At 37.6% G+C, this 12,044-nt stretch overlaps 2 protein-coding genes and 1 long non-coding RNA gene across 3 annotated transcripts; 2 read left to right on the forward strand and 1 right to left on the reverse strand.

Moving 5' to 3' along the window:
• Window positions 1–345: 345 nt before the first annotated feature.
• LOC135124447 (trafficking protein particle complex subunit 12) lies at window positions 346–4,229 on the forward strand. The gene is made up of 7 exons (XM_064049506.1): window positions 346–747; window positions 797–973; window positions 1,026–1,364; window positions 1,411–1,554; window positions 1,961–2,151; window positions 2,202–2,433; window positions 3,316–4,229. The coding sequence occupies exons 1-7, from the start codon at window positions 451–453 to the stop codon at window positions 3,559–3,561; spliced, it is 1,626 nt and encodes a 541-aa protein (XP_063905576.1). The 5' UTR covers window positions 346–450; the 3' UTR covers window positions 3,562–4,229.
• Window positions 4,140–4,853, reverse strand: LOC135124448 (NADH dehydrogenase [ubiquinone] 1 beta subcomplex subunit 9-like). Its single transcript, XM_064049507.1, has 3 exons — window positions 4,670–4,853; window positions 4,476–4,618; window positions 4,140–4,429 (listed from the first exon to the last, which is right to left on the reverse strand). The coding sequence occupies exons 1-3, from the start codon at window positions 4,762–4,764 to the stop codon at window positions 4,239–4,241; spliced, it is 429 nt and encodes a 142-aa protein (XP_063905577.1). The 5' UTR covers window positions 4,765–4,853; the 3' UTR covers window positions 4,140–4,238.
• Window positions 4,854–5,063: 210 nt separating this feature from the next.
• LOC135124450 (uncharacterized) lies at window positions 5,064–6,685 on the forward strand. Its single transcript, XR_010279789.1, has 2 exons — window positions 5,064–5,331; window positions 5,386–6,685. It is a non-coding gene; the product is annotated as an uncharacterized LOC135124450 (long non-coding RNA).
• The last annotated feature ends 5,359 nt before the right edge of the window (window positions 6,686–12,044 follow it).

Genomic DNA, 12,044 nt, shown 5'->3' on the forward strand with positions numbered 1-12,044 from the left:
TAAAGTTTTGTCTTGAAAAGGGGACAAAGGGTCCATCTAGTCATGGTAGAAGGAGACATGGTATAGGCATACGCATCGGGTGTGACGTCAAGTGGGGTGAAATTAGCGCGAAATTTAAAATACAATTCGTTATCCGACAACTAATTGACGTATTGGACAGAGCAATGACAACTCAAGCTGAAATTCCCTAGACTTCCCTAGCGAAGCTCACAAGAGTCACAAGGTCGTTGATGCCACCTAACGTCACAAATGGATGCGCAGACCATTTTTAAATTGGTACATCGGATGCCTATACCATGTCTCCTTCTACCATGCATCTAGTGATATTTCGCTCCGCAGTTGGCAACGCGAATGTCAATACCGAGTAACCGTGAATGTCAACATTACACCTGTACATTTTATTTATAAATATCCGTGTACAAAGCGTAGTTTTAGTGCGTTTAACGAAAAATGACGGATTCGACCCCATCCTTAAGCCAATACTTCGGCGAGAAAACCGACGATAAAATCAAAACGATTGATTTCTCTCAAGAACTGAGCGAAGCTTCCACTAAAATAAACGACCTAAAACTAGATGACAATCTCACAAGTGCTAACAAAAACGAGCCCGAAGTGTGTAGGATATTCGCAGAAACACCACCACAGGCCAAAGATCAAACCACGTCGTTCTTTGATTTGATCGGAAACAACCACACCGGGAATTCCACTGGGTTAATATCGGAACTGGAGATAACATCAAACAATGATGTTTGTGAGAGAGACGAGTGAATAAACGCTTGTTAACGGGTTTTTGTAGGACGGATACTGCCCAAGGGTGGCTCTGGGGTCGGAGGCCGACCGCAGAAGGGACGCTTGGATACCCAGCGAGAGAACGAGGCAGTGCTTGATAGCGTGTTCGACGGCGCCCCCGGGAACGTATTTTCCGGACAGGGAGCTCCTGACGATGCCGGGGGTGCTGCTAGAGGAGGATCTGGTAAACAAAGAGAATTGGCGAAAGTTTTTAATAACAAAAATTGGTTTTAAAGGGTGACAATATTGGGGAGGCTGTCACCTTGTGTCTTGGCGAAGCTGAAGCCGCGCAGAGAAGCGTCTTGACCGAAAGTGACGTCACGCAGGACGAAAGGGGCCTGCGAGAACTGGTCCAGGCCGGTTCTTACAGGTCTGCTATTAATTTAACGGCGCGACTCCTAACCATCTACGGACAAGGTAGAGGTCGTTCTGGTCACGCTAGCAAACATTCTCCACATTCGTTACAACTTTGGTTCACTCGCATTGCCCTCCTAGTAAAAACTAAAGCCTTTGGAGTTGCTCAATCAGAGGCTGCCCCTTTTGGACAGCTCGACAAGCCCGATGTTTTTTATCAAGTAAGATCAACAAAATTGGTTGTGTGTGTTTAATAAAGTTGTTCAGTTTTATCCTGAAATGTATGGGGGACGTCCTGGTTCTATAGCTTCGTTTTCTTTTCGGCTGCTTTTAAGCGAACTACCAATGCACTGTGGCAAACCCAAGGACTCCCTGACTAGGTTATATAGCATGAAATCAACGATCAAACAGGTACTAATTGTTGTTATGTTTATGTGCGTGTTGTTGAAGCTATCAGAGTTGGCTGGTGCACTTGAAGTGACGTCACACGTTAAAAACGAGCTAAGTTTTCTATTTGAATTTTTTTGGTTCTATAGTGTGACACTATAAAAAGTAGGGAATACTTCTTTTACTCAGTAAAGTCCGTTTAACGAACAGATGGAGTGATAACCTTCGCTTTACAGAAAAATGCCTTTGCTTACACATGTTTAACCTTCCGCCGTTATTTTAGATAGTTTCTGACACCTGATTGTGACCTTAATGCACGCATTTTTTCCACCGGCAGATTTTAGCCGTTAGGACTGTTACGCCACTGATGAAATTCCACATCCGCCAACTCTCCATCTTGAATCGTTAAATATATTTATTTATATGACAGATGCTGGATAATTTAAGACAAGGCTTGTGTGAAGATGGCAGCCCCATGGAAATCGGCGAATCCGACCGAGCGGACTCGATACGTCTGTGGGTCGGTCGGGAAACTCGGGTCCTACATTCAATAGTTAATTGTGCTTTAGCCCTTAAAGATTATGAGCTGGCTATGGTTATAATGGAGGAGCTGTGCCACAGGTTGGTCCAACAGAATTATCAAAAAAAAAAAAAATTAATTGATTGTTAAGGGATGGAACATCTCGTCACATGTTGTACTCGGCTTTGGGGCGGCTGCGCTTGCAAGTCGGTGACGTGGCAGGAGCTGAGACGTGTTTCGATGAAGCGAGAGCCTTGAGAGGCAACGTGATGGACTTGAGGGAATACGTGGACCGTGGGCTACTTGCCGTAGCCCAGAACGCCTTCGACGAGGCGTATATCTACTTCCAACAAGCGAGTCAATTAGAGCCCAACAATGTTATGGTAAATTCAACATAACTTAATTTTGTGAAAACATAGATGTGTGCTTGCCTAGCATTTTTCTAGGGTTGCGCTATGTTACAAGTGTGACGTACCGCGCCTTTTACTCTTGTTTTCATTGCAGAGTCAGGTGTTTTTGTTTGCGGAAAATTATCGAAGTTGTGTAAGTTTTGTGTTGAAAATTGTCTGTATATGCGTAACTTGACGTAACCTCACTTTTTAATTCTTTTACGTACACCAATTTGGCACCATGTGTACTAACCTTACTCGAAGTACTAGCCTAATTGGTAAACGTACATTGTTTAACGAATACCAAATGAGTAAGTTGTAGGTTACCATTGTGTTTGACAACGTCACGTAATATTGTATCTGCCGACACGACATACGTAAGTAAATATTAAATAAAATTTGTTGTTTATGTGTACACAAGGTTTGAACCGAAAATTTTTAGATATTTATACTTCTCGAGCGTACGTAATAAAGCCCATTTGACGAATGGTTAATATTATGTTTTTTCGACGTTCCATAAGTGGCTAACCAATATTTTTTATTTATCCACTCCAAAAACTTACTGACGTCATCTCAAAATTTTGCTACTCTTTAAAATGCACATTCATTGTCGCCATAAAATTGATATCGTTAATTTACATCTTTTTATTCGCCGCTTTATGACAAAAATAATCGTAAAACTTGAGAAATAATTTAACGAAGTTGAAATTTTAGCGTGACAGTCATAAATTTTGTCGCTGCTGTATCAACAAGACTTTCGCGCTCTTGGACATGAGGAATCTCGGCTTCGCCTCGATTTCGCAGATATACATATATGATCATATATCATTACCGCACGAACGACACAATTTTATAACCTCAATTTTTTTTTTGCAGATTTTGAACAACATGGGCGTTTGTCTTCTATACGGCGGCCGCCTGAAGGAAGCCATTAAAGTTCTCGAAACTGCCATTGAGACGAATCCGGTTCATGCCCTGCACGAGTCCCTGCTTTTGAATTTGTGCACTTTGTACGACATGGAGTCGTCTAAAGGGCGAATGAAGAAATTCGCCCTTTTGAGGCAAATATCTAGGTATCAAGCGGACGCTCCGACCACGATTTTGGAAAAGCTTTATGGGTAACCTGGGTTTCGTTATCTGTGATTTTGTTGACTTAGTTAATTCGTATGAATTGAAAACATTTCTGGTGCATTTATTTCAGTTAGAGTTGTAATTGCGAGGCATCAATGTCGAAATTAAAGTTTCCATCCAGTACTTGAGGCCTAGAAACGCAATTCGAGATTTACGTATGAAAATGGCCAAAGATTCATGTTCACTCATCACATTCACACACATCACGAACACAACAATGACATAAGTGCCTTAAGAAAGTGGGCATTTTTCATTAGTCATCAAGTGCACGAGTGGTTTGAACTTTGCTTGTCAATTCTTCAACTTTCAGTATTAATTGTTGCCATCAAAAATCATTAAATAGTGTAACTACTTAATGAATTTTGTAGCTTAGTGGGATTGGATGTGCAGGCACAATAATGTAGAGGTTAGAGCGTTTTTGTAGTACGTTGTGATTCAGATTTACACAAAGTCGAGTGTGCATATGCCAAACTAACACTAAGGAGTAGTTGTAAACCCCATATTTTTCAGACGTTCATTTGATAAAGCAAGATAAAGTGTGCTGGTAGCTGTATAAATTCAAAGCAATGTTTTCAGTAGATTGTTTTTGACGATTATTTATTAACAAGTGCAGACTTGTCACTATTTATTACACTAATTTAATAAATGTCTACACAATCTAGGTGTGTTTAATGGTGAGGCAGTGACTCTGTTTTCCCGAATTTTTTCTCCCAGAGTTTTACATATTCTCTTTTCCTTTGTTCCCTTCGAGAGAAGTACTCAGGGTATTGGGCCTTCTCAAGGGGATGCCAGTAATCCAAAACCCAGTCTGGAGGGATAACTTCGCGACCGTATGCAACACCTCCGGGGGAGTTGGGGACTGAAACAGTCACGTTACTTGTGAAATAACAACATAATTTACCAACATTTCCGTGGCAACCAATGCTGTTTCAAAAACAATTCTTCTTCGGCATTCGCGACCAAGTCTTTGGCAACTCTCATATCTTTGATGTTTTTGTTTTCATCGAACTGCTGGCGCATCAACACGGCATAATATCTGTAGACTTCTCTGGAAATTGGAGAGTTATGTAAGGACATAACCTATAAACCGTAAGTGTACCTTCGGTCATACCAGCACTCTAGGGTTCGTAGAGCTTGCTTATAGATACTTCTTACTTTCCGGGTGTGTGAAATAAGTCCCGTGGGGACAGACATTTTACTAGAATTTTGATAGTTTGGCCAATATTGATGTTGTCAAAAAATCTGACACTTTTGACAGTTGTATGACGTAAGACGTAAGTTTGACATGTGGAGCTACAGACAGACTGGTCACTTTTAAACACATGCACTGTCAAGACTATTTCAATAAATCTAAAGTTACCATTTCAATCAAGGATTGCATTGTACAGGGTGCCGCATCCAAGTCTGGATATAGGGAATTAACATGCGAATTGGTTTTTATTTTATAATATCTCCCCAGATCACTTTAAAGCTAATATTGAGTGATGCCTTTGTGGAGGTCGAAGAGGGCTATCGGCCAGTATTTTTTTCAAATCGTTGTATCGCGCTCATTCACTGTAAAAAGGTTTTAAAAATCGTATTTTGAAATTCGCGCCCGATCCGAATTGTCGCGAAGTGTTCCGTCGTACTGTCGAAGTTCGGCGATCGCGTATGTTCATTACCCATGCAAAATTCAAATGTCAAAGTGAAATTAGAAATTATTCTCATCAGAAATCAACGAACAAGTCAAACTGAATTATTTTATCCAGTGTGATGATTATTGTAAGACAAATTAAACGGAATAAATGCACAAATTGATCCATTCATTCGTCATAGTGCGCGACCCCGTCAAACGAGCCATCTCGAACTACAATCAGACCGTATCCAAAAAGCCCAAGATGAAGACTACAAGACTTCGAGCAGCTGGTCTTCCTCAAAACCCCATCAAAGCCCATCGGCAGCATTGCGACATTTTCTGGGAGCCCTCAAGCTAGGAATGTACTCGGGCTGCCTCACTCAGTAATCACTGAACGACTCAAATTGAATTATTTTATCCAATATGACGATTATTGTAGGTCAATTTAAACGAAATAAATGCACAAACTGCACAAAATATTTTATTAGGTTATGTTGCTGGTGCTGATCGAGTCTTTATTACTAAAATCTCATTAAAATGCCATGTTCTACTGCGATTAGATGAAAAAGCGAGGGCCCGCTTTTCTTATTGTGTGATGATAAGATTTGCCATCAAAATAGCTGGCGCTTTTGAAGAGGACCTTTTAATGAACCATTTAGATAACTACAAATAACAAAACTTAACAATTGTTGATGAATGAAGTAATGAAATATTGTACGAATCTGGAGAAATATTGCACTATTTTCAAGAATTGCTCAAAAAGACTGCTCTCAGCAGCTGTACAGTAAGTAAGCCAATCTTCAAAACTCCTACGCGTGTTGATCAGCATTTTAGTTGAAATCTGAAGACAATATTGCTGGATTGCTTGTTTCAGCGCTTCTCTGTTTGTATAGCTTGTCTGAATGCAGATGGTCGTGAAGAAATCTCCAAAGAAAAAATTCTCAGGGGTTTATATCCGGCGATTGCACAGGGCAATGGGGCGGTGCAAACTTTCATTCCAACATTGCGGAAAAATACTGGTTCAAATAAACAACATTTATGCGAACTGTATGGCAGGAAGTATTTGCTGGGCTAGCATATTATCCTACTTCTGAGCATTCAATCCGGATTTAATGAAAAAAGGTGCAATGACATGATGTCCTAGAAACCCCAGTCATACACTGACAATTGCACGCCATTGATAACGAAGGTCATGGACCACGTGAGGGTTGTGTAATGCTCAAATTTGATCGTTCTGACGATTATAACTTCCCTTAAGACCAAATGAACGTCAGTAAAACAAATTTTCCTCAAAAACTCTCCATCAGCCTAGATTCTCTCAAGCGTTCCTTCGTAAAACTCTATATGTGAGAAGTAGTCCACAGGCTTCAATTTTTTGTCATGATGCTTTTTGAAATTCTTCTATCTCATCTGTTTAAGACCCCTAGAAAACGTCGTGCCCACCTGATTTTATGTAATTTTTATCACCTTTGAAAATAAATGTAACTTTATTTTGCGAAATATTATTTTTATTTTTGTTGTTGTTAACACAATAAACAAATAAAACAGTAATACAAAAGTTTCTGAATCTCAAAACACATTCGTAATAGAGAAAAATGCTTTAAAATGTTGATGAGTCAATGTTCTACATTTCCCTCTCAAAAATTTCCTGTAATGAAGATGCTTCCTGGAGGCAAAAAATCCATCCCTGCTTAACGAATGTAAAATCAATTGACTTCCAATCTTTAGTGATTCCAAAAAAAAAGGGTGAAATTTATCCAAATTACCTACTAATTAAATTAACTGTTGAAGAACATGCAGGCCCCCGCTTTTTCATCTAATCGCAGTAGAACATAGCTTACCTAATAAAATATTTTGTGCAGTTTGTGCATTTATTCCGTTTAAATTGACCTACAATAATCGTCATATTGGATAAAATAATTCAATTTGAGTCGTTCAGTGATTACTGAGTGAAGCAGCCCGAGTACATTCCTAGCTTGAGGGCTCCCAGAAAATGTCGCAATGCTGCCGATGGGCTTTGATGGGGTTTTGAGGAAGACCAGCTGCTCGAAGTATTGAAGTCTTCATCTTGGGCTTTTTGGATACGGTCTGATTGTAGTTCGAGATGGCTCGTTTGACGGGGTCGCGCACTATGACGAATGAATGGATCAATTTGTGCATTTATTCCGTTTAATTTGTCCTACAATAATCATCACACTGGATAAAATAATTCAGTTTGACTTGTTCGTTGATTTCTGATGAGAATAATTTCTAATTTCACTTTGACATTTGAATTTTGCATGGGTAATGAACATACGCGATCGCCGAACTTCGACAGTACGACGGAACACTTCGCGACAATTCGGATCGGGCGCGAATTTCAAAATACGATTTTTAAAACCTTTTTACAGTGAATGAGCGCGATGCAACGATTTGAAAAAAATACTGGCCGATAGCCCTCTTCGACCTCCACAAAGCCATCGCTCAATAATAGCTTTAAAGTGATCTGGGGAGATATTATAAAATAAAAACCAATTCGCATGTTAATTCCCTATATCCAGACTTGGATGCGGCACCCTGTATATAAAAAATAACGCAACTCCAGCGAGCACAATACCTTCGGAACATAAGAAATGTTGAGACAATGTTAACATTCTTAATGCAATGATTGAGATTTTCAAAATTTCTAGGTTTTATTTTATCCCTGGTTTTGCTTTAAGATTTGCACCATTAGAGGGCGCCATATGAAAAATTACTCAATGTGTCACATTTCGAAAAATACCGTACATTTTTTTAAACAAAAAGAACGGACCAATCTTGTTTGAAAGTAAAAAAAGGTAGGAAGATTTACGTCACCTAGAGAAATTATTCTAGCTGGTAAAATCGCATTTGTTTCGCGTTATGCAACTTACAGGATGTTACCTGTGATTGAGTTCGCGCCATTACAGAACACAAAAGGGAAGCGATTGGTTGAAGGGCCGCAAGGTCGCCGCCATTTTAGGTCAAAAAGGCGCGTAATTATAAATATATGGCAAGTTAAGAGAGCCTTCGAAAAGACCAAACTTCCGGGAATCACATTCTCAATTTCTCAGTATATGCTTAACTTCGACTGTTTGTGTTTATATAAAATATGAATTTTTAAAAATTTGTCCTTTTAACAAGAAATTTTCAGCAAATGGCCCAGGCTTATCAAAACGCATATTGTTCAAATCAGCTCATCGATATGCATCTCTCAGAATTTTGTGTCAATGTTTAGATAACTTTTCCAAAAACTCATTCTCTCGAAACATTTTCAAAAATTTCATAAAAAGATTTTTTGGTAGATTTTGACTTCCAGAAGTTATTTTTGGCTTAATTTGAAAATTCTTACCATTTTTTGCGTTTCAGAATTTTTTGTGAATTTTTTGACAAATTTTTTTCCAACTAAATTTTTCGAAAATTACGACAGTTTTTCCACTATTCTTTTGAAAATTACCTAAAGAGATTTTTGTAGATTTCTATAGTATCTTAGAGAATTCTTACAATTTTTTTCAAAATTGCCAATATAAAATATGGTAATTTACAGGGTTCTTAAAAAATTTATCTATCAAACGCATATTTCGAAAATGTTGGTCCAGGACCATCAAAACTCAATTTTTTTTTATTAGTTCGTCGAGATTTATCCCGGATTTTTTGAGAATTTTAAGACATTTTCAAAAGCACAGTTGCTTAGATTTAACCTTCCGAAAATTTTGACTATTTTTCTAGGGTTTTCAAACAGCACCTAAAGATATTTTTGTTGAAAATTTCGAACTCCAGAGGTTATTTTGGGGTTCATTGTCTCGAAAATTGTTATAATTTTTTCAAAATCATCAAAATAAAATATGGATTTTAAAAAATGTTTCCTCTCAATACAAATTTTTTGTCAAGTTTTATACAACTTTTCGAAAAGCTCAATTTTTCGATACTTAACAAAACTTTGGAACGTCTTTGAAACTTTTTGGAAAATTGCATAAAACGATTTTTTTCTACAGTTTGACTTCTAAAAGTTATTTTTGGCTTCATTTCTTTGAAAATCTTACAATTTTTTTAAAGTCGCCAATATAAAATTATTGTGGCAATTTTTAGGATTGGAAAAAAAGATGGATTTGAAAACAAAAAAAACTGTCAAACCATTTTTTTAGAAAATCTTTGACGAGTACCACCAAAACGCAATGTTTTTCGAATCAGTTCGTCGATATTTACATTTCAGAATTTTTTTGACAAAATTTTTCCAAAAACTAAATTTTTCGATCCTCCCCTTCCGAAAGTTTCGACCATTTTTCGACGGCTCTTTTGAAAATTACCTAAAAAGATTGTTTGTAGATTTCGAGCTCCAGAGTTATTTTAGAATTAATTTCTAACGTTTTTTTAAAATGTTGCTATACAATTTTGATTCTTTCCCTCAAAATCTCGAATTTAAATCGTTACTATGGAAATGTGGCGACACAATAATAAGCAGTCATAAGCGAACAAAGATAAGCTCCTCCGTAGTCTAGTGGTAAGGGCACCCGCCCGGCAAGCGGTAAACGTGCGGTTCGATTCCCACTAGAAAAGCAACAGTTTTCTTCGCTTACCCTACAGAAATACCCAATTTAACACCTTTAAATTTCACAAGTTTTCACAAGATTAATAGGAGCAAAATCAGTTTTATCTTAACAAGTACTAGGAAAGCCCACCCGCCCCCTATTTTCTTAGAGGGTATGTCATTTGCCAAATTCAGTCTTATCTTACCAAGTACTAATCCCACGACCCGCCCTCTACTTTCTCAGAGGATATGTCATCTGCCGAAATAAGTCTTACCTTAGAAAGTACTAGCCCCGCCCACCCACCCTTTACTTTCTCAGAGGATATGTCATCTGCCGAAATAAGTCTTACCTTAGAAAGTACTAGCCTCGCCCACCCACCCTTTACTTTCTCAGAGGAAATGTCATCTGCCGAAATAAGTCTTACCTTAGAAAGTACTAGCCCCGCCCACCCACCCTTTACTTTCTTAGAGGGTATGTCATTTACCAAATTCAGTCTTATCTTACCAAGTACTAGCCCCACCCACCCACCCTCTACTTTCTCAGAGGATATGTCATCTGCCGAAATAAGTCTTATCTTAGAAAGTACTAGCCCCGCCCTCCCACCCTTTACTTTCTTAGAGGGTATGTCATTTGCCAAATTCAGTCTTTATCTTACCAAGTACTACACTACAGCTCGAAAAAATCCAGTGGGTCTCTAGTGGGCCATGAAATTTATTTTTAACATAATGATGTTAAGTTAATTAAATTTTTTTCAATAATTCTGAGACGGAATTTTTTGGTTTTATTCTTAATTAATATTTCAATGTTTGTAAACTTACTTAACAGTAGCGAAGTTTTTTTCTCCTTGACATTCTTACAGAAATCAAAGTAATTTATCATGCGAACTTTTTACGAAAACTTTACAACAATGGATGATTTTTATTTCCCGAGCGGATTGTAATGAGATCCATGGCCACTTTTGTTTTCTGGACGTTTAATGCCTTCAAGAGTACGAAAAAATAGGTCTTCCGTTTCCGTCTACTTGTCATCTGTTTGCCAGATTTATTTTTGACAGACAATCCCCGAAACTACTGGATCGATTGTTATCAAATTTCGTATTTTTGGTTTTCTCGTGCAGATGCTGAAATGCTAACCAAAATTTGCCTGATCATCTTCACCAACGATGTACTGAGGTCCCGGCAAAAATTTTTATAAAAGTAGCAACTATATTTTATAAAATAACACACTCTTGTAATTGTGGTTTATTAATCTACCTGCTTTTTGTTTATTATTATTATATTTTTTTATTCTACAATTCCCCTTGTTCTTTAGGCATATAATACAAAGCTCCATAACCACAGTGGAGTCTAGCAGAGGTGCGCTCGCTTCGCAGATGGGAGGTCCGGGGATCAATGCCGAGCTGCAGTTTTTTATCAATCTAATCAAGAACGGTTCATACTATTTTCCCGAAAATTTGAGATCTGTTCTGAGAATCTGGTGTTATTAGTAATTACACCGTACCTATTCAAAGTGATATATACAGATGTTGAGATCATAACAAAATTTTGTTAGACAAAACTCACTTGAAACAAACGCATAACATGCTTCTTTAGCTGTAGTTTGACAGTCTACACCACCGTGTCCACACATAGTTTTATTTTAACTTACGAGGGTTATAAAAAAATAAAATTCGCAAAATTTAATTTTGTAATGAAGGAAGTTTTTTCTAAATAACTTTAAATCTTTTTTTTTTTCTACGCAAAAAATAGAGACTGGCAATTTACAACGCTCTTGAGTCATCTACCATTAACAATTTCACCAGAAAATTTTGTCGATTTCTGTGAGAGTTTGTTTTTTGAAATTTGAGATTTTATGTAGTGGGCAAATACTTTTGAGCGATGATATAACTAAAACTGAAAACAAAAATTAAAAAATTCAACGATTATGGCGCTAGTATTGTAAAATTAATATTTTAGTTGTTTTGTTGTTTTGGAATGGTTGTGCTTTTAAATTTCGTAAAAGAAAACTATGAATTTTTAAACTGGCGCCTCTCTAGTATATAGTAGTAATACACAACGAGGTAAGAACATCCGATGAACATATTCATATTTTCCGGTATTTTGGACTATTTTGTGGTTCGTTAGTTTTAAGATTTTGATTTAAAGTTGTCTATTCTGCGTGATACACAAAATACGTCTACAATCTTTCCTTTTTTTAGAAATTAAATTGTGGCTATTTGCCTTTAGAAGTTGCGGCATGTGTCAACCATTGTCAACCACCCCACAGGACTGCCAACCTATACGCCGCGGAAAATCAAAAGTCCTATAAGTGAAACGAAGTTAAAGCGTAAAAGA

Source organism: Zophobas morio, unplaced genomic scaffold (genome assembly GCF_036711695.1).
Source record: "Zophobas morio isolate AGI-343-1 ecotype UQ-CSIRO unplaced genomic scaffold, CSIRO_AGI_Zmor_V1 ptg000007l, whole genome shotgun sequence".
NCBI classification, from domain to species: Eukaryota; Metazoa; Arthropoda; class Insecta; order Coleoptera; family Tenebrionidae; genus Zophobas; species Zophobas morio.